General features: G+C 45.9%; 1 protein-coding gene across 1 annotated transcript in view; it reads right to left on the reverse strand.

Moving 5' to 3' along the window:
* Window positions 1-7527: 7527 nt before the first annotated feature.
* mindy4 (MINDY lysine 48 deubiquitinase 4) overlaps window positions 7528-23178 on the reverse strand; it is a 54912-nt gene continuing 39261 nt past the window's right edge. The window contains exons 14-18 of the mRNA XM_007910072.2: window positions 19561-19624; window positions 18287-18448; window positions 12363-12543; window positions 11983-12055; window positions 7528-8827 (exon numbers count right to left, since the gene is read on the reverse strand). Coding sequence (XP_007908263.2) covers window positions 8779-8827; window positions 11983-12055; window positions 12363-12543; window positions 18287-18448; window positions 19561-19624 — 529 coding nt within the window. The 3' untranslated portion in view covers window positions 7528-8778. The remainder of the gene's footprint in view (window positions 8828-11982; window positions 12056-12362; window positions 12544-18286; window positions 18449-19560; window positions 19625-23178) is intronic.

Below are 23178 nucleotides of genomic sequence, written 5' to 3' on the forward strand. Positions count from 1 at the left end.
TTTCCTCGGTGCTGCGTGTGTGTGTGTGGGTGGATGGGAGGGGGGGGGGGGGGTGGAACGCTGAAGGTAGAGTTACAAAACTATTTGACATTAATATTTACAAAGTAAAACCAGCCACTTATTTATCTTGAAGGGATTATTATTACCCCCCCCCCTCCCACTTCTTGGAAACAATCCACCAAACGGGTTCCTACCGACTGCTGAGTGAACAGAGGCGGGTGGGAGTAAGGAAACCTGAACTAAGGATTTTGCCCCACTCGGGGATCGAACCCGGGTCCTCCCGCTTGGAAGGCTCTAACCACTACGCCACAGGACTCCACTGTGGAAGACTGTACACTGTAGGGAATGGTACGGCGCCGTATGCTGTGTTGGACGTGACGCTATCTCAAACTGTTACAATCCTCATCATTAAAACCGCGGCGGGAGAAATGTGGCTCGTGATGGGACGATGATCACAGGCGGGTGTGGAACCCCAGGGTCCACTTTTGACTGAGGCGCAGGAGGATTTTTAGAGGCGGTTTTATACGGAGATCGCTTTCTCGCTGCGTTTGCATCGACAACGGGCGATCAAAAAGGGGCCGTTAAGTCCCGTTGGAACAACTGGCTCTATCTGGAGCTCCATCATCCAAGTGCCCTCAATCGTCTGCAGGAGGTGAGAACACACGCAGCAGAAAAGCTTCCAAAGAAAAGTGAAAGCTCTATTTAAAAAAAAATTCTCCTCCCCGACTCACCCCCCAAACTGCTCTGATGAAACTCTGTGAACTTCCGACTCTTCCATCATTCAACCTTGAACAGTTGTATTGAATGGATGACATTTCCACGGGCCCCGGCAGCACATTCTGTTTCCGAACGCTTTCCGTGATCCATATCAGTATTTACTGCTGCAATCCCTCACCAGAAATGTATCGAGGGGTATCGGGATAACGGGAGCTGCCTCGTAATTCAGAGAATACGTCGCCTTTCACGTTAATTAATGATAAACGTAACCAAACTCTTTGCAAAATGTCAGCCCGGCTCAGTTGGTAGCACTCTCACCCCTGGGGTCAGAAGGTTGTGGGTTCACGCCCCGTTTCGGACTCAATCTCCGTCGTCTAAGGTGACCCGACAATGGAGCGCTGGGGGAAAAGGGCGGTGTTGCATTGCTTTGAGCTGCCGTCCTTCGGATTAGACGCCAAACCGAGGTCCCGTCTGCCCGTTCGGGCGGACGTGAAAGACTCCCGTGACGCTGTTTGAAAAGGGAGGTTTTTTTCTCTCTCTCTCTCTCTCTCCCCCACCCCGGGGGCCAGGCCAACCATCCCCCAAATAAAATGGGTCACTCACTTCACGGGCTGTTTGTGGGACATTTGTTTGCCTCTGCATTTGTCCTCAAAGAAGGCCGTCTGTCGTTAAGCTTACGTCCTGGGAAACATTTCGAATGAGCTGCATGTACCAAGTGCAAAGGTTATTATTGTTATGATTCACGATGGGGGGGTGGGGGGGGATAGAGCAGAGTTGACGTGCTATACCTGGGGACCTTGTACCAGCAGACTCTTAAAGGGCAGCAGCCTTTCACCGCAAAAAGTGCTCGTCAAAAGGCTTTCTCTTACTGTTAGGAAAACTTTCGGTAAGAAGTAAATAATAATAATAATCCTCGCATTTGATTTGCAGCGCCTGATCACGTCTTCAAGACGTGGGGGTGGGCTTCTGTGCTCCAAACCTTCAAGACAATAAAGTACTAAAACATTCACTCAATCGGTATCTATTAAACCCCTATTACAGGACGCGCGCACACACACTCCCTCAGGAACTCTTTAACTTCAGGATGTAGTAAGAGGATGCGTTGGTGCTGATCGCCGCTTCGCTGCAAACAGCCCTCGGAGTTCAGGAAGAGACGTGCCAGGCACAAGAGGCTGTCTGTCTCCAGCGGCTCTCGGCTGGAACTGGGAATAAAATATGTCCGGATGTCATTGCGGGAGCCAGAGGCGCCGTGTGGCATTGGGGGGTGGGTGGGGGTGGGGGAATTGTCCTGCATTGTCCCCTGAGGCGGTGGCTAACAGCGCTTGGAGGGGTTAATTACATTTCCACCCAAACAACAGCCACATCGACCACGATGTCAGTCTGATCAATACAGAGCTCCGGGCAGGACGGTGAATTTACAGCCACTTCTCTGGGCTTTTGTACCGGGAGCATTTTTTTTAATCCATTCTCTTTCAGAGAGGAGAGAGCACAAGACTGATAGCTCCCCCCCCCCCCCACAACCCCCCCCCACCCCGAGCCCCCCCCATGCTGGGCTCTGAATACACTTAAACATGGCAATTGGCAGCATCGCATGACAACCGCACGCTCTTAAAGGGCAGAAGAAGCCCTTTCACCGCAAACGTGCTTGGCAGACGTCATTTCTTTTTTACTGTTAGGAAAACTTGCGGTAGAGATAAATAATAATAATCCGGGCATTTCGATACGGCGCCTTATCGGGTCTTCAAGACGTCTCAAAGCGCTTGAAAGGATGCACTGTAAAGTGTATATTTTGTGGGCGAAACGCGGCAGCAGCGTCCCCACAAACAGCCGCGGATTGAGCGACCAAATTATTATTTTTTTTTGAAAGGGATTAGTACCTGCATCTAATCCTCTCTGGAATTAGGTTAGTGGGACGTGTGAGTCCAGAGAGAGAGAGAGAGAGAGAGAGTGCGTACGTATTCCAATCCGATACGTGGGAATTTCCACGTGTGGCTGGGACGCGCGGAAGCCTCAGTTCGGTTTGGACGGCCACGGGTTTGGGCGCGTGTCGAGGCAGCCGGCTGACGGGAAAAAAACAAAACAATGGAGATTAAGAACAGCGATAAAACTAAGACTGCTCAAAGACCACCGCAACCGATGTACGTCAGACAGCGAAGGCCACTTGAGGACAGCGGTCGCAGGAATCCGTAGTCAATTAGCAGCGTTTCCTGCAACAACTGGTTGAGAGCAAGGTGGAGCACAGTGGGACAGGAAACCGCTTTGTTTTTGACTTGGTCCAGTGGAACTCAAGGCAATGTCTCCCATTTTTTTTAATATACAAACTGCGTTTGAGGAAAACATCAATCGCCACAATATTAATATTCCTCGCGCTTTGATAGAGCGCCTTTTGACGTCAAACATCTCGCACTGCTCGACTGGTAGCTGCTGTCAAGCGAGGAGGTACGGAGTAGCTCCAGGCGAACGCAGTAGCACAACTTGCACTCAGCAATGTCCCACAACAGCCACAATAATAACTACAATAATGATAATAAACTGTTAATGATTAACTGGCCCTGTTAATAAGACGAGTCGTGAAATGGCTGGACAAAATAGCCGGCGAACAAACAAACTACCAGCCCTCCGGCCACAAGCAACGATTTTAGTTAGGAAGTTCAAACAGATTTAAGAACCGTTCATTCATATGTAACATGGCAGTGTTATGGGTCTGATTGACCATCACTTAGAAATTACCTCTACAGATTGACTTAAACTGCAATAACTTATAATAATAATAATAATCCTCGCATTTGATATAGCGCTTTTCACGTCGGGAGGACGTCCCAAAGCGCTTCACAGAACACACTGTAAAGTGAAGTGGCTGTATGTTTGTGGGCGAACGCGGCAGCCAATTGCGCACAACAATGTCCCACAAACAGTCGTGGGTTGAAAATGACCAATTTATTATTGTTTTTGGTTTTGGAGGATTATTATTAGGCTCTGTGTGGAGTAAGGAAACTTGCCCGAGGTTTCACCCTCTGCCTGGAATTGAACTCAGGTCTCTCACTCGCAGAGCGAGTGCTCTAACCACTGAGCCACAGGACTCCAGGACTTCAACATCATCGTCATATCTTATCACAGTAGTTTAAAGGTGCACTTGGAACTCTCATATTATTATGCAGAGTACCAAGTACACCTTTAAATAGTGAACAGCCCTTTCTGCCATCCCTGTTTCACGCCATTTGCGGCTGAGCTCCCACCACTTCTATTTCTTTCTGCTATTAAGTTCTGTCCAAACTCCCTTTCCATTTCTCTTCGGTTCCTAAATCCTACCTCTCCGACCAACTTGCCTCCAACCCCCACTTCCCAGGTTGCCAGGTCGTAAACACCGTCCCTTGTAAAGGGCACTGTACCATCTCCGAAGTTAATAATAATTAACTTAATTATAATAATAATAATAATAATTAACTAATAATAATTAACTCAACGCCTTATCACGGCGTTGAGACGACTCAAAGCGCTTTGCAGGATGTAGTGAATTGACTGTATAGTTTGTGGATAAAACGCAGCAGCCGATTGCGCACAGCAGCGTCCCCACAAACAGCCGTGGATTGAGTGACCAAATTATTATTTATTTGGAGGGATTATTAGCTCCAGAAGGCAACCTGCCAATCGGACTATCAACCAGGATCCTACCTACTGCTCGGTAACCAGGTGTGTGTGCGTGTGTGTGTGTGGAGTGAGGAAACTTGCCTAACATTTTGCTCTGCCCAGGAATTGAACCCAGGTCCTCTCGCTCGCGAGTGCTCTATCCACTGTGGGTGCAAGGCTCCGCAGAACTCTACCTTAAAGAAAAATGGTTTAGTACAATACAATTTACATTTACACAGCGGGGGATGAGGAAAGATGGCTGAAAGCGCGGTCGGGGGGTGGGGGGGGAATCCTTTCACGGAAACAACAAAAAAAGGAAATTTGAACAATTAGCCTCACGCACACACTTTGAAACATAATATTTATTAAAATATACAGAATTATAATACACTGTATTCACACTTACTGGGCTGGCGTACATTTTAGAGACTGAACACAAACGGTCAACGAGAAAAGCTGAAGTACTGGCGGGTGACAACACAAGAGGGTATGCCCTGGTTTTGTGGCAAGCGCAAAAATACCGTAATTTGCCTCGTCAAAGCAAAATACTTCCAAGGCGAAGTCATTAATTACCGGATGTAAACGGGCATACCTTTGTGCGTGGAGCAGTCTGCAACCACCTGAATTAACCTTTTGCCTCCATTGCCCAAAGCTTCAGTTTGATTCCTGATAAAAACGTAGCCTTCATTGAAATGGAAGTGTAACATATCCAGGTGTACGGTTCAACAGCCAAACGAGACAGGCGTCACGATATTTGTGTTACTGAGAAATAATAAAGGATGAGGAGGGTGTTTTTCCAGGTCTAATTCTACCATACGATAGGTACATATGATATAATAATAATCCTTGATTTGATACAGCGTCTTATCACGTCTTTGAGACGTCTCAAAGCGCATCACCTTGACCGGTTAGTCAGTGCGCTCTATCGATGTGAACAGAGTGAATACCGGTGGTGAGTTCAGAATGAACACACAGAGAAACTCGGACTACAGCCCTGATAGTACACTGGTTAGAAATGGGAGCTCTGTCTGCTGTTTGCTGCTCTCTTGTCAGGTCTGTATCGCGAGGGTAAATTTGGACTGAACTTCCCAGTTTTGAACGGCAAAACAAAGCCAAGATTCCTGCTCCTGGTCCCTGTGCAGGACACGCCACTGGTAGCGTGTGTTCGTGTGTGTGTGTGTGTGGGAGGTAAGCAGGGTCTCCTCGGGGCTGAACTGGCTGCAAGGTGACATGTATGGAATGAAGTCCACCCTCTGTGATGGTCTCTAGTCCTGTTTCTGAGCCAGGCAAGTCCACAGATTGCCAGGGCACGGCTGGTCTCAGCCCAGTCCAGCATGGCTCATCGGTAGGACCTGGAAGGGCAGACCAGTCACTGGGGGTAGGGATTCCTCCCATTCAGCTCCTGGTAACCCTACAAACCAAAGCCCTAACGGGTAAGGTGGTCCTAGTTGGATTAGCAATGGGAAAGCTTGCCAGACAGCGCTCTCAATGGCAAGCATTACGGTTTTAGCTGGATAGACTCCAGCAGTTACCCCAACATACACTCTGGGTTCCCCCCCAAGCCTTGGTTCTTGCCAACCTGCAATGGAGACTTTCCCTCTCGGGAGAGAGAGAGAGAGTGCGCGTTCCATTCCAACAAATATTTCCATGTGTAGTTGGGAACAGATGGAACTCTCAGTTTGGTTTGGATACTCTAACACATGCTGATGGGTTTCCGAACGTGTCACCTGCACGTGGGGAGGGGAAGGTTGACGGAAGAAGCAAAAGCGGCTATAAGGTGACAAAATTTTTGCCGTATGACAAAAAAAAAAGACATTTGTATAGCGTCTTCCACGTCGGGAGAATCAATCGTTTAACTCAATTGCTTATTGGTTATTTTATGTTTTATTGAATTCCGGGGGTCTTTCCTGGTCGGCCTTGTTCTGTGGCTGTTAGGGATGGCACCATTTACACTTCTCTATATAAAACATAGCAGCCAACACTGCTGGTATCTGTTCCCCTCCCCCCCGCCAATATATTATGGGAGCAATAATAGTGGGAAGAGTTTTCAGGACGTGGATGGCAGTATCAATGGTAGACAGGCTATTGCACTATTGCCTGTTTAAAGCGGAGGCTTGTTCCCCCGTTGATTTATTCACTGCACGTTCCACTCTGCTTGGTCAAAAGAACTAACTGGATAAAGGAGAGGTTTTGCTTCCCACGGGTCCCCAGCGATATGCTTTAACGAGAAAGCCTAACTCATCTTTGTCAGGCTATTCAGTGAAAGTGGACTTGGCTTTCACCCTTGCCATTGTGGAGGAGGCTCCTCTCTCCTCTGCGGGGTCTAATTGCCAAGGCCAAGCAGGAGGGAAGTCAATGCGCTGGCACTCTCCAGAGTTGCTCCCAGCGCCTCCCTCCCTCCTTGCACACAAATTCCTGAATCAGGCACCAACTGATTTTTTTTCTTTTAAAAACAGGAACTCAACAAATCTTTGGAAATTGAATGAATTCAGGATTAGGGAGCCCAGGGTGTGCGTTGGGGTAACTGCTGAAGTCTAACCAGCTAACACCGCATAGCTCGCCATTGATAACGCTGTCTGACAAGCTTTCCCGCTGCTTGTCCAGCTAGGACCACCCTCACCATCAGTTAGGGCTTTGGCTTGCAGGGTGATGAGTTGAAAATGTCACAGGAGATTTTTGGGCAGTTGGATGAGGAGCTGGATGGATCAGCTACTGACTGAAACTGTGACTGAGTTACAACTAAAATAATAGATGACCACGCCCTGGGCAAGCACGCAATTCATTTCATTTGCTCTCTAAAAGGTATCAAATATATAAATATATATTCTTTTAACTCGTAACTGCTTACCTAAACTCACCTGATGAAGTGGAAGCGGCCTAACCTGAGTGCTGACGATCAAAGCGTTACGTGACGGTAACTTATCGACATACAGTACGTTTCACAAAAGTGCAGCATTTATAAATCAGTATTTTTCTGACCTCCGAAATATCTATAGTCTTAGCCTGAAGACCGTTGTATTTTAGAAAATTCTTGAAGCCAGTGTTAATTCTGGAGCTGATTTTCTGCAGGTCCTATCAATCAGAGAACACACTCGACCCACAGTATATTGAGGTGTGCAAGAGAGAGAGTAGAGTGTGAGACAGACAGAGAGGTAAGGACTCACCAGGAAGTGCAGGTACTCACCATGAGTGACGAACCTGACACCCCCTGTGGGTGTTGACCAGCTCTATAACACACTCCAATCATAACACAAGGTCTTATTCCAAGGACCTCACCTGTTATAACTGAGCGGATCTCTATTCTCTATCCTGTGATTATATTCTGACACTGGTCTTAAGGCTAATACTGTGAGGTATTTTGGACCTCGGGTTTGCCCACACAGCTCCCAGGTGGGTCTGCCTTCACAAAGCTATTGGAGGTTTGGGGTTTGCTACAATACTAAGGCACAGGAAGCGAATGAACATCCCAAGATCCCTATTATTCTGCGGCGTTTGAGGGACATTACAACCACTGAAAAGCTCATACCTACATGAAACGGCTGCTTTCAGTTCATTGAGACGAAGCCAATGGCACATTCAATACAGCAACATTGGCTCAACGCTAACAGCTTGCACTTAATACAGAGCCTTTCACATAAGATACATGTCTTCACGCCCTGTACAAAGACATTGAGCATGGAGGAGAGAAAGGGTTTGAGTGTGGACCAAAGGCACGGTCGAAGAGGTACATGTGTGAAGGCAGGAAGAGAAAGCGGGCAAGGCAGAGGGATTTGGGTGAGTTCCACAGAGTGGGGATAGATAGGGGAGGGAGGGAGAGTGAGGGAAAGGGGCGGAGGTGCAAAAGTAATTGCTTGCGATCAAATAACTGATCGCGGTTCAAGTTCCTATCTCGGCACGTTTCAAAAATAAGATTTTTTAAAAAAAAACTTGACCCAAGTGTGAGCCTCTCAAAATGCTGTTTTCCAACAAAAAAAATCCTGTCCAGATCATCCCTTAACACCTCCTGCTATTACCGCAGGGAAAGGGGAGTCATTGTCCACCCCACCATCATCTATAAAACATCCCCTCACCTGTAACCGTGGAAAAAGAAGTCTCTGCTCCCTGGGAACAGATGGCTTAAAGCACCCGTGTACAGAGCGAGAGAGAGAGAGAGAGACTGTAATGTTAGAGATGTGTCTGCGAGCTGGCGAGGGTACATTTTACCCCGATGGCTGACAATACAAGAGGCCTTCTGCCCCCTTCCCTTTCCAGCCTCCGGGGGCGTTTGGAAGAAAGAGGGGGTAGAGAGTGCGTCAGATGCAAGCTGTTATTCCGAGCCGTTCTGATATTATCTACAGCGAAATGAAGGCTCGCTTATTGACTCATGCATCCAATAGCCCCATGGCCGTGTTCCACGCTTGATTTCACAGGTACATGCAATGCAGTCCATGTGGTTTACAGGATTGGCTCTGTTCCGTTCCAGTCTATGACTGCTCCCTTCCACCTGCACAAAACAAATCAAAGACGTATCAAAGCAGATTATTATAGTTGCTGCTAAATTATTTTACTTTCAAGTCGACCCAATGTACAGTCACACCACTTTACAGCGTATCCTGTGAAGCGCTTTGAGACGTTCCGAAGACGTGATAAGGCACTGTATCAAATGCCAGGATTTATTATTGTTATTATGTTATGTACACTTGGCGCCCAGCAAGAGAAATCATGAGAATCCCACCTGATATTACGCACACGGAATTCTCTACTGCCAAGGCCATCCATCAATTCTTTTTATAATAATAAAATAGAATAATCCTTGCACTAGATTCAGTGTCTTCAGTACACTCTACCCTTTTCCCTTTCAAACAGTGTACGTGAAATAATGAATAAAAATAATCCTTGCATTTGATACTGTACGTTTTGCATTACGAGGACTTCTCAAAACACTACACAGGATTTACTGTAAAGTCCGGGTTCAAATTAATTTGCTGGTGGCATCGTCCCACAAAGTGCAATTGAGTGAATGATTCATTTTATTTTGGGGATTGTCGGCCAGGTCACCGGGAGAGAGAAACTCCCTTCCTCCAGCGCTTTGGGACATCCTCCTAATGTGAAAGGCGCGAAACAAATGTAATGTTAATTTGTTGTTGTTCGCTTTTCAGCTTGTGTCACCAGATCTTTAACCTCCACCTGAACAGACAGACGGGACCTTGTTTTAATGTCTCATCTGAAGGATGGACAGCACTTCCAACATTGTAGTGAGTTCCCCAGCCCTGTTGTGCAGTGCAGCCTAGACTATGTGAATTCTAAGGGGCTTGAACCCCAACCTTCTGACTCAAGAGGCGAGAGTACAACTCACTGAGCCAGGCCAACACAAATAGATTAGAAGAGACTAAATGCCAACTAGCACCTCAGCCAAGTATCTACTATTCATGTGTTAGGCTTGACTTTGGGTGTCACAGCCAAGCCAGAGATCTCTCCAGGTGGTCTTAGTAATAATAATTATTAAGGTGCCACATAAAAGGTTAGTCCAAAAGATAAGGACCCATGGAATTGGGGGGAGCATATTAACGTGGATTGGGGAATGGTTAACGGGTAGGAAACAAAGAGTAGGGATAAACGGGTCCTTTTCAGATTGGCGGGATGTGACTAGTGGAGTGCCACAAGGATCAGTCCTTGGGCCTCAGCTATTTACCATCTACATCAACGATCTTGATGAGGACATCGAAGTTAATACATCTAAATTCGCAGATGACACAAAACTAGGAGGAAGTGTCAACACAGAGGACGACATTAAAAAAATGCAGTGAGACATAGATAGGTTAGGTGATTGGGCAGGTAGGTGGGACATGAATGTAGGGAAGCGTGAAGACATCCACCTCGGTAGCAAAAACAGTAAAGCAGGTTATTTTTTAGAAGGGGAGAGACTGGAATGTGTTAGCGTCCAGAGGGACTTGGGTGTCCTTGTACACCAATCACAGAAAGTTAGTCTGTGGGTGCAGCAGCAATTAGGAGGTGAACGGTATGTTAGTATTCATTATGAAAGGATTAGAGTATAAGAGTAGGGAAGTCTTGCTGCAACTGTATAGGGTCCTGGTGAGACCACACCTGGAATACTGTGTGCAGTTTTGGTCTCCTTATTTAAGGAAGGATGTACTTGCCTTGGAGGGGGTGCAGCGTAGATTTACTCGGTTAGTGCCAGGGATGAAGGGGATGAGTTACGAGGATAGGCTGACCAATTTGGGGCTATATTCTCTAGAATATAGAAGAATTAGAGGGGATTCTTATAGAAACCTATAAGATCATCAAAGGGCATGATAGAGTAGATAGTGGGAGATTGTTTCCCCTGATTGGAGAAACTAAAACCAGGGGTCACAACCTTAAAATCAGAGGCCAACCCTTTCGCACTGAGTTGAGGAAGAACTTCTTCACTCAAGGACAGTGAATGTATGGAACTCACTACCCCAAAGGGCTGTTGACGCTCAGTCCTTGAACATAGTCAAGACTGAGATAGATAGATTTCTTATTGCTAAAGGGATTAAGGGATATGGGGATAAGGCAGCGTCAGGTTATTAGATGGAGTTAGATTAGAAGATCAGCCATGATTGAATGGCGGGGCAGGCTCGAAGGGCCGAATGGTCCACTCCTGCTCCTACATGTTATGTTATCATGTCATTGAGACGTCTCAAAGCGCTTCACAGGATTTAAAGTGAATTGACTGTCTATTTTATGGGAGAAACGCGGCAGCCAATTACGCACAGCAGCGTCCCACAAAGTCATGGATTGAATTGATCAAATTGTTATATTTTTATTTGGCAGAATTATCACCCCCGGCAAAAGCGATCCGCCAATCGACTAACAACCGGATTTCCACTTACTGTTAGGTACAGAGTAAGGAAATTTGCCCAACGTTTCGCCCTGGATGGGAATTGAACTCAGGTCCTCTCGCTTGTGAGTGCTCTCTCTAACCACTAAACTACAGGACTCCACCGAGCTCAGTGGGGCTGAAGAACCCAGTTGCAATGAAATCAGTTAACTCAACAGGGTTATGAACCCAAGACCCTTCTGTGTGGCCCTTGCTGCAGCAGCACTAGTTCTGGAATGAATAGACTGTAAACAGAATGCAGCATGGAATTGCTTATCTGGCTTTACCACTGTACCCCTGCGCCTGTTCAAAGGGATTCAAGTCACTCCATCATGATGGGCCGAATGGTTCTGTGCTGCAAATCTTCTAAACATGACACCACTGGGACCAGTGGAGATATTTCTTATATCAACAGACTTGCCATGTGTTAAACGTGCTTAAGGTGTCTGGAATTTGTCCAGTGTGGAAAATCTATAACAGGGAGCCTTTAATGTTTGGCAGATAAATGCACTCAGCAAGGGATGTGGTAAATAACGTCACCATTCTCTCTCCCCTGACAGCCTTGATATCTTTAGATAGGAAACAAAAGGTTAGCTGAAAAGGTAAGACTTAATAACGATTATGATAATCCTTGCAGTTAACGCAGCGCCTTATCACGTCTTCGAGACGTCTCAACGAACACGCTGTAAAGTGAATCTGACTGTATATTTTGTGGGCGAAACTTAGTGCAAAAATGTCCCCACAGCTGTTCAAACTGTGTCTATAGGTCACTGGCTGTACTGAGGCAAGTCACTCACTTTGTCCTGATGCAGTTTTCGAGTGGCGGAATCAAATCATCTTCCCTGGTCACCACGCACGTCTGAGGCGCATCTGATAGAGACAAATAATTATCCTAATAATTAACCTCATCGAATGCTCCCGAGAATAGCAAAAGCAACGAAAAATGAGAACTCGATTCTTAACTTGTTAGCTTGATCTCCGTATCCTCGACCCCTCTACTACCATCGGAGGTCGAGCTTTTATTGACTAAGCCACTAACTAACTAAGCTATGGAACTCCCTGCCTCAATCCCTCTGCCTTTCCACCACCCCACCGCCATCTATACCAACAATAATAATCCTCTGCTGTACTTTGAACTGAGATTTAACTGAGATTGAAGATTTAAGTGAACACAGACCTATTGTCAGTCGGATTTCATCCTGTTGGTTCGCCAGGCCGTCATAGTAGTACATGTCAAATTTCCTCTCGAATTTCCAGTCGTTCATTAACTCCTTCTTCAAGCTGAACAACACACTGAAGTGACTTTCACTGCAGACCACCCAAATCGGAAACCTTGGAGTTTTCAGGTAGGATCCCACCTATACAATAAATACAATAACAAAATTACAATGTCCAAGGCGCTGGACAGAGGGATTTGGACCCGGGCAGGAGTTGATGAGGTCTGTGAGTAGAGGGGCAAGGAGGTGAAGCTGGGCTCCACCGCATGTAACCCTCTTGGGCTACATGACTCAGTTCCGCAAAGGACAATACATACCCTTTACCAACTGAGTCATCAACTGAGAGTCTGGCTGATACCGATGCAGTATTGCTATTTTACAATGTTGAAGTATCTTTATAGTCAGTATCAGCACTGATCAGATATCTAGTATTTATGTTAATTTGCCAAAGAAAATCAGAACACTGAGGTACTATGTTATGAAATAGTTATCACATTTGCCAGAAACATTGTGCAACACAATAGACAATCAATACGTAATAATAAAAATAAATAAACCTTGCGTGTGATACAATGCATATAAAGTAGAAATGTTTCAAACCATTTCATTGGTTGAGATGTGATCTCTGGAATCAAAAGTTTGACTGCAAATTGGGATAATAATAATAATAATAATCCTTGCATTTGATATGCCGCCTTTCACAATGAGCCCAAACCACTTCATTGCTTACTGGCATGCAATGCTTGTGTGTTTTGTGGGGGAAACACGGCAGCCAATTTGCGCACAGCAACGTCCCACGAACAACTACGGAGTGAGTGACCAATTTATTTGTGGGATTGTTGACCAAGACACTAAGGAGAGAGAAACTCCCTTCTCTTTTTTCGAAAAAAGCTAAGGGATCTTTTAACGTTCTCCTGAACAGGCAGTCAGCTTAGCATCTCAGTTTAACATCTCATCCGAAGAATTGGCACCTTTGACAATCAGAACATCCGTTGGATGCAACTACAAACCAGCAAACCATCCAGTTCAATCCTCAACTCTCCTTGTTCCCTCACATCTGTTCTTTGACCAAGACCAAGACTGCACTATTCAAATGTGCTACTTGCTGGTGCCTCCACCATCCATAAAGTCCACAAAACTCCACCACCCTAATCCTCCACAGGACTAACTCCACATTGCCTCTCACTCCAGTCCTCTGTCTCCCAGCAGATCAATTTCAAAGCCTCACCTACAAATCCCTTCCCACTCCAACACTGCCCTATCTCACTGATCTCTTACCCCACACCCTGTCCTCATCCCCTCTGCTCGGCTAATTCAAGCTTGCTGCACGTTCATTCCAAACATCTCTGGTAGCCAAGTTTTCACCTACGGTGCCCCTAATCTCTTGAACTGCCTCCCATTATGCTCTATCCCTCCCCATCTTGATCTGTCTTCATGTGCTGCCTTGAAACCTAGCTCTTTGACCTTTGAGCACATACCGAAGGAGAGAAAGTGGCATGTGATATTATCATCAGCATTAATTATCACCACAAAAAATGCAGTCAAGAGCAATCAGTAATTATTACAGTGCTCGGGGAGAGGGTTGAACTCAACTGCGGATAGTACTGTGAACACAGGGCTAGAAATATAAGTGCAAGTTGATGTTGTTGAAATAATCATCAACTACTTCTGCCCGTAGTTTGTGACCAATACGATAAATATCGCTGATATCACATGGTGTATTTTTATGTAGAGATATAAGTGATAAGTGACATAAGTGATGGCAGTCCAATTCTCTCGTCCCTTAGAAAGGTTTTGCAAGAGTATTAAGGGATATGGAAGTGGGATGGGGGAAGTGATGTGCTCTATTGGACCAAAATATATCTTTGCAATCTACACGACAGACCACAGTAAAATCAGATCTCACTATCTCAATGACAAATCCCAAAAGGTGGGGGCAGAGAGGCTGAGGCCCGACTGCCAATGGTTGGGCCGACCGGGCTGGGGACGTGAAGTAGAGGGAGCAGACGGATCAATATGGAAGTACTCTCTGGGGACTGCACCCCTGGAAACAAGTATAGGGGTACTTGGAGGAGAGGGCTTAACTCCCGAACTATTACCCGCTTCGGACTACAGTTCTGGTCAATGTGCTAATTAGCACGTGCCACACTCTCTCCCACAGAGTTACAGAAACATCGGGGAAAAGGGGGCTCGGAAGTTGGATTGATCCGGTCAAAAGGTGGATTTAGAAAAAAAACAGGTACAACACCTTCTCTGCTGAAAAATGCGATGATTCTATTGAGGTTCTCTGCCCAATGAGGGTGGGTGGTGTGGGAAAGACAAAAGAGAGATCGTAATCAGTGATTGGGATCTTAACTGCATTTTTCCAGCTCTTTCTGGTTCTCTTAGAATACTGGATTGTCAGGTCCGACCGGATCAGTCAGGTGGACAAATGAGATATACGAGTGAGTCGCTACTCTTTCATAAAACTGATACCATCACACATAGCAGATTCCCCATGCCCCCCAGACTCATTATAGGCCACACAAAGTCTTATCTACGGGCACAGCTCACCTCACTCACACCCAGGAGAAAAGAGGGGGAATAGAATCAGAATTTATCTCCCTAAAACAATACAGGAAGGTAGAAAATAATATCTCAGATACAGTACATAGTTTGGGACACGGCATGTCAAGCGCGAACCAAATGGACCTTGGTCTGCTTTCGCCAGCAAATTCTTATGTTCTTAAAAATTCCTAATCTTATCACCTTTCCGATGCTCGATCCATCTCCAACGATGACAACAAATCTCCAATGGCTATTAAAGTCAAATGGAGTTCATCTTAACCTTTCTGGTCACTGCTCAAAACTTCCAGTTTGACTGTGGCGGTGCGTTGTTTAGGCAAACTCAGCCGATTAGCGCGCAGCAAGATCCCACAAACAGCCATGAGATGAATGACCAATTAAATCTGGAGGATTGTAGGTCATAGCATTTCAAATCAGTGCTGGAGGGTTATAGTATTGTCGGAGGTGCCGTCTTTCAAATGTGACATTAAACCGAGGTCCCATATGCTTGTCCAGGTGGCTGTGAAAGATCCCATGGTGCTCTTCGAAAAGAGAAGGGAGCTTTCACCTTTCCTAGGAGTATGTCTCAAAATACTTTACATGGACATTGTGGGACATCAAGATCGAGGAGAGGGTAAGGGGGAAGGTGATACATTTTCAAAGAGGAAGATTTTTTTTTATTGGTTTGAAAACCATTGTGAGCTGCATGTTTCTGACTGATTCAATGGCAGCAGTACAACAATGGGCACCTTGGAGTTTCCAATGTCATGGCTTCCATCAAACCTCAGTGGTCAGAGCACTCGCCTTGCAAGCAGGCTGTGTCCACCTCCCAGGGGGTGGGGGTGGGAAGGGAAGAGGGTGAATATTTTAGTTCAGTTCCGGCACGCAGACGTCTTGACTACGAGTACTCACTACCTAGAACGGATGTGTGTGCCCTGGTTGGCTAAATACACACATCTGCCAATTGCATTTAACCACAATGTTGTATTGTTCGAAGCTTCATCTGCGTATCGTCGATAATTATTAACTCGCGCTTGTTGCTTGAGCTAAATTTACCAAAAACTGGCAGGTTTTGTGATGATGAAGAGGAATAAATTTGGGCACATTTCGGAATTTCAAATGGGGTGCAAGGCTTACAACAACCACAAATTACATTTATATAGCGTCCATCACTTCGAAAGGCCGCTCGCTCTAAGTGACTTGATAATCACACCCTTTTCAAAAACAGTTACCTCTTTGACCTACGGTCCTTTCCATCTCCAGTCCGCGGAGTCTGACCCCCCCCCCCGTCTCTATGAAGCACCCCAAAATGTCCGATACAAAGTACGCTACAGAAATAACTTGTGGGTCATTGCTGTGCACTGTATTTTCCTACAAATACAGTTCCTTTACAAAGATTGAAAAGAATGCACTTCACTGTAAAATGCTTAGAAAATACTTTGAGATGGTCTGACAATGTGATAAGGCACTGTAGCATAGAATTATAAAAAAATGACAGCACAGAAGGAGGCCATTCGGCCCATCAAGTTTTCTCTCAGAGCAAGCTGTTCGTTCAGTCCCAATTCCCTGCCTTACTCCTATACCTATATCCTTTATGTATCTGTGTACTCCCTCTTGAAACCCACCACCATACTTGGCACACTATTCTCCATCCCACACTCACACACAGCGCTCGAGATGCTGCTCCGGGTAAAAAAAAGCACTATATAAATGCAATTCGTTCTTTTTGTTGTTGAAAGCATTTCTTCTAAGCTTTCCTTTCTGTGTTCTTGTGACCGTCATATCAAATGCAAGCGGTTACGAATCATGACAAATTCAGTTAAAAACCATCATTGAAAAAATAATTAAAAGGGAGGTTAGTCACAGGGTTTTTTTTTTTGCACAGAGGTTGGTTGGAATGTGGAATTCTCTGCCCCAAAGCGTCGCAGATCTTTTAAAAGTGCCTTGGGACATCCTCCCGACATGAAAGGCGCCATAAAAATGTAGTTTGTTGTTGTCAAAGAGAATCAGATTGAAGAGGAATATTAAAATAGCCCTGGGAGCGAGCAGGAGAATGGGATCAGATTGGGAAATACGCCTATTGTGGAAAACAAACAACAGCACACAATCGATGCCCGAATGTTCTGTGCTGGAACGTCCTGATTCTTTAGTGCAAATAATGCTACTCACCTTTTAGTATAGTGCCTTTCACATCAGGAGGACATCTCAAAGCACTTCATGGAATTCACTGGAGACTGTGTTTTGTGGGCAAACACGGTAGCCAATGTTGCACAAAGAGCCATGAGCAATTTTGTTGGAGGGTGGGTGTGGGAATTATTGGTCAAGACACCATTCTCTTTTCAAATAGCGCTGTAGGATCTTTAACGTCCACCTAAACAGGCAGGCAAGACCTCGGTTAACATGTCAGCTGAAGGACGGGTGAAATTCGCCACTCTCTCAAAAGAGTTACTCCGAAAAGCTGACAGAAAAGCTTGTCTCTGAAAAAGTTTTAAAAGAGTTGGCACAGGCACGATGGGCCGAATGGCCTCCTTCTGTGCTGTAAGATTCTATGATCAGCTCTAAGCACACTCAAGAGTTCAATTTAGGCACAGATCCCCATAGCCACTGACATCTACAGACAAAAGATCTGTTTTGTAAACTCTGCCGTTTCCTGTTGCCAGCAATTTGACTGTTTGTAGCAAATGATTCTGCTTGTGTTTGTGGGTGTGTATGCTAAAAAGCACAGGCATGTAAATCCAAGGAGCAGAGAGATTCAGGAGAGGTGAATAGGAGGTGGGCTTGGTTAGGGGTTCGTGCCATATCATTTACATAATCCTTGCATTTGATAAAGCGCCTTATGACATCTTCGAGACGTCTCAAAGCGCCTCACAGAATACACTGTAAAGTGAATTGACTGCATATTTTGTGCGTGAAACGCAGCAGCCAATTGTGCACAGCAGCGTCCCCACAAACAGTTGTGGATTGAATGACCAAATTTTTATTTATTATTTTGAAGGGATTATTACCACTGGAAAGCGACCACTAATTGATTAACAACCGGGTACCTACTTCCTGCTAGGTAAATAGTGGCGTGTGCGTGGAGTAAGCAAACTTGCCCAACATTTTGCCCTGCTCGGGAATCAAACCGAGGTCCTCTCGCTTGCGAGGTGAGGGCTCTAACCACTGAGCTACAGGACTTCTTTAGTATAAAGAAGTGTTTTTACCCACTGAAGCACTGGGAACAAATGATCAAGAGAGGAACAAATGATCAAGAGAGGAACAAAGTGCTGGTAGTTTAGCAGCTATCTCAAGCCGCTGTACAAACCCAGAACAATGCCACCATCAGCCCTGTGAAACATACCTTGCATATGCTGTAGTGCTCAAAGAGTGAAAGCAATCCAATGTCGCTACGCCCTGTGATTCCTTTGAGCACGGTGATGTTCCCGTTGCCAGAATCAAGGTCTACAACATCATTGAAAACATTGGAAACAGCCCTGCCAGTCAACAGCAAGTTCACTAGCTCCTGGGGAGACACAATCCACAAATATCTGATGAATTTAACATTCTACAGAACTAGGACTGAAGTTTTATCAACGTAGCTTAAAACAACAACTTGCCTTTATATAGGGTTGCCTCTCAGAGCACTTTACAGTGACCAAATTATTATTATTTTTTTTTGCATGATATAATCTGAAAAGAGAAAGGGGTGAAAAATCCCCCCCCCCCTCCCACAAAATACAGTCACTCCATTTTGCAGTATGTTCTGTGAAGTGCTTTGAGATGTTTCAACGACATGATAAGGGGCTGTATCAAATGCGAGGTCTGTTATTCCGAGACGTTAAACTTCAGACTTTTTTCAGCTTTTGGTTAACGGAAAAGCTGGTGGTGGAAGATTACATATTTAAGTTGTTGTTATATTGAGCTGGAAATCCATCCATTGCTTTTCCGATATCACCATTGAGAAATGGTGATTCAATACGATTAATATAAATAAAAATCCTTGTATTTTATATAATACAGCACATCTGTCCTCAATTAATTTCATTGAGGATTAGGAACCAACGCATGAGCTTATTCTCTTTTCGAATAGTTTCACAGGATCTTTGACGTCAACTAAATGGGTCCTTGGTGTAACTTTGTATTGTATCTTCAACAATGCAGGGCATTGAACAGCCCTGCATTGGAGTGTCAACCTGGATTGTCAACTCAAGTCCCAGTATGAGTAATAATAACTCATGCATTGATATAGCGCCTTATTACGTTGAGAAGTCTCAAAGCGCTTCACGGAATATATTGTGAAGTGGATTTATGGTGTATTTTGTGAGCAAAACATGGCAGCGTCCCACAAATAGTCGTGGACTGAGTGACCACTTTTTGGGGGAGAGATTATTTTCCCAATCCGCTATTTGACTAACAACCGGGTTCCTACTTACTGCTAGGTAAACAAAGGCGGATGGAGTAACGAAACTTGCCTAAGATTTCCCTGCCCGGGAATCGAACCCGGGTCCTCTCGCTTGAACCAGTGGGGGTCTGACTACGAGATAAGACAGCTGGAGAACAAATCTGACCCCTAGACTTCAGCAAAAGTTCTAAGGCTGCTCTCGAGACTGCCTCGACGGCTTGAGCTTCACTGACCTGTGTGCAGTATCCATGTGCTCCAATCAGTGAACTTGCAGGGACGTCAAAGTCAGATATCACCCTGGAAAGAATCCAAGAGTAAGCAGTTCAGAGTTTTGTTCAGAATGCCTGTGTAGCTGTTGTTTGTGATCCCTCAGCTGTGAATGCCTTGACACCAATCAACGGGATAGCTTTCCCATATTGACTTCACTTTCAGGGTGTGACCACTCTGTAATGCAGAACACTCTGTTCAAGTGGCTCAGAAACTGCCCACTTGGCACTTTGTGAGTTTATCCAGGTGTGTGTGTGTTTGCCTTTCCTTGGGAAACAATAAGATTAAAAGCTGTGACAATGGTTTATAAAATCAAGAAAACAGGTTCTGTAGTGACACAAGTAGGAAAGGTTACAGGACACTCACATACCAGGCTCCACATCGCCATCACTCCCCATACTTGGCCAATAAGAAAAAGAGAGAACTTGTATTTTGATAACGGCAAAGCATCTCATTTGTAGTGACTTTTATTGTAGGCTGTTTTGGGCACCGCAAAGCCAATGTAGCAACCAATTCAGCTGGAAGATTGTTGGTCAGGACAGTGAGCGAAACGACCTTCGTTTTCAAAAGGATCTTTTATGACCCCGTGAAGAAAAAGTAACCTCTGGTTTTATGTCTTGGCACCTATGATAATAGTACTGCCCTGGAGTGTCAGCTGTGACTCAAATCTTGGCAGTGAGCTCACAGTCCCAACATGAGGCTTGAACCCACAACCTTGTGTTGCGGAGAACTGTCAATGAAGCCAAGCTAACACACTGAATTACTGGTCAGTAATTACTGGTCTTCGCATTTGAACGCATTGGGATCAACGGAACATGCTTCAACCTGGGACCTTTACTTGAACCATGAACCTATCTGTCCAGGTGGTTCGTTAAAGACCCCTATTCGAAAAGAGTAGGTGGTTTCTCTGTCCGTGTGTCCTGGCCAACAAACCCCACCCCCACCAAATAAAATTGATTGTTCAGGCCTCGGGCTGTTTGTGGAACCCAAAAATAAGCGTGCTACCAAGGGAAGACATAACAACAACAACAACAAGCATCTCAAGAATGCTTAAAACGCTTCCGCCACTAAGGAGGAAGCAGCAGATTTTTGCTGAAGGTTACATTTTTGTCATTCCAAATTATAAATCGCACAGGACAATGCTAGGCTGATTTCTGAAGTTATGAGGACAACATAGAGATAAACAAATTATTTTTGGTTTTGGTGCAGAGATAAGACCCATTTCCTATTTCCATGTTTGATTGTTTTCCCCGAAAAGGAAGGACACCAATCTGACTGTGAAATCTCCAATTAACTTTTTTACTTTCAAAAGAAAATTCAGCACTAATCATTAACAACAACAACTTCGATTTATACAGCCTTTCAGAGCACTTTACAGTAATGGATCCCGGGGCCGAGCCAGGGGGAGGAAGGTGACCAAAGGTGCGGCCGAAAAGAAAGGTCTTCAGCAGGGACCTGAAAATAGGAAGAGAGGGGGCGAGGTGAAGGGAGTGAGGAAGGGAATTCCAGAGCCTCGGGGTATAGTGGCTGAAGGCACGGCCGCTGAGGGTGGAGCAGAGGACTCGGGGAACGAGGAGGAGGCCAGGAATGAAGGCAACGGGTACTGTTTTGAGGAGAGAGGAGGTCAGAAAGGTCGGGGGGTGCAGAGGAGTGCAGGGACTTGAATTCAAGGGTGAGGATTCAAATCGCCGTAATCACAGTGCCAAGACATTTAAGGTGAAAAATGCAGTGAGTGATAATACTTATTGGACTAATTATCATCCACCGGTGACAATTATCAGCAGAAATTGCACCAAATGCCATCCTATCCAGTGATAATTATCACCCTCAAGTGTTAGATTTGACCTTGCTGCAGATCGATTGATTCAGAAATGAAGGAAAAATATACTTTCCTCTTGCAGATGGTTTGCAATAAATGATAATCCATGGAGAGATTGGCGGGATGCGAGGGTGGGTATCCTGGAAGGATGAGATTGGATGGACCAAAGTGTCTTCTTCATGCAAACCGATCTTGTGTCTTGTGAGTCAAGGATACGATCCAGATGGGTGTATGTTTGGATCACACGGCAGAAGTTATTCCTGCTAACTGGCTGGATATCTGGATGCCCATTGATCCTGATAAGACACAGGCACCAGTAAAGTACTGAGGAAAAAAACTGATGGGCGAGTTACCACCTGAAATGTCCTACAAAAAGCCATAGAGCGAGTGCCCAACTCTATTTGGGGGATTTGTTGACCAGGAGAAACACCCTTCACTTTTTGATTCGTGCCATGGGAACTTTCACCTCTACCCGAACAGGCAGACCTTGCTTCCTGCAACATGGCAGCCAGATTGATTTTGGACAGGAATGATAGGGAAAATTCCTTTGTTTGTAAACATGAGGAAACATCCCAGGCCTGAATCCTGAGGGTTGCTATGCACTATTTTAGAATTCCAACACTGCCTGAGATCGCTCTCCCCACCACCACCCCCAGCAGCAGCAGCAGCAGCAAAGAACTTGTGCTGGGGCAGCACATTTCACATGCTCTCTCAATTGTGTAAAAAGACTTGTCCTAATCCCCTTCACACCAATTGGCATTCCTGAGTTCCTGAGGATTTCACACACTTGGAAACACACAGATACCTCATCACCACTTTGATCAGTCTTAAGCTGCGTTTAAGAATCATAACAACAAAATTACATTTATAGAGCGCCTTTTACATCGGGAGGATGTCCCAAGGCGCTGGACAGTCAGGGTTCAGGACCCGAGCATGGGGGGGGCGGGGTGGGGTAGGGGTGAGGGAAGGCAGAGAGGTGGGAGGGCAACTGAAGGCACGATCGAAGAGGAGGGTCTTGAGACCGGCCTTGAAGGAGGCAAGGGAGGAAGCGAAGCGAAGGACTGTGGGGTGGAGTTCCAGAGTGTGGAGGCAGAGAGGCTGAGGTTGGGCGGGAGCCATGGAGCAGGCCGGAGCCCGCTGGAGGGAGCGGGCAGATTGGTAGGGAGGCAGCAGGTCAGAAAGGTAGGAGGGGGCAAGACGATGGATGGCCTTGAAAGTGAGGACGAGGATCTTGAATTCGATCCCCTGGGGGATGGGGAGCCAGCGGAGTCGGGTGGAAGTGATGGAGTCACGGAGCCTGGTGCGCGAGAGTACACGAGCTGCAGAGTTTTGGATGATCTGCAGCTTGGGAAGGGAAGAGTTGGGAAGGCCGATGAGGAGGGAGTTTCCATAATTGAGCCTTAATGTGACGAATGTGTGGGTGAGGGCTTCGACAGCCTGAGGGGTGAGGCAGTGGCGGAGTCTGGCAATGTTGCGAAGGTGGTGGTAGGCAGTGCCGGTCATGGCGCGAATGTGGGGGAGAAAGGACAGTTCAGGGTCAAACAAGACATCCAGGTTCCTGACTGGCTCAGTGAGGTTGAGTGTGCAGCCATGGAGGCTGATGCTGCCAGCGCCCGAGGTGCGGAGGCACTGGCACGAGCCAATTAGGAGGGCCTCGGTCTTGCTGACGTTCAGTTGGAGAAAGTTGTCCCTCGTCCAGGACTTGATGTTGGACAGGCAGTCGGTCAGGATGCCAGTGGTCCTGGAGTTGAGGGTGGAGGCAGAG

This window comes from Callorhinchus milii, unplaced genomic scaffold (genome assembly GCF_018977255.1).
Source record: "Callorhinchus milii isolate IMCB2004 unplaced genomic scaffold, IMCB_Cmil_1.0 Scaffold2, whole genome shotgun sequence".
Lineage (NCBI taxonomy): Eukaryota > Metazoa > Chordata > Chondrichthyes > Chimaeriformes > Callorhinchidae > Callorhinchus > Callorhinchus milii.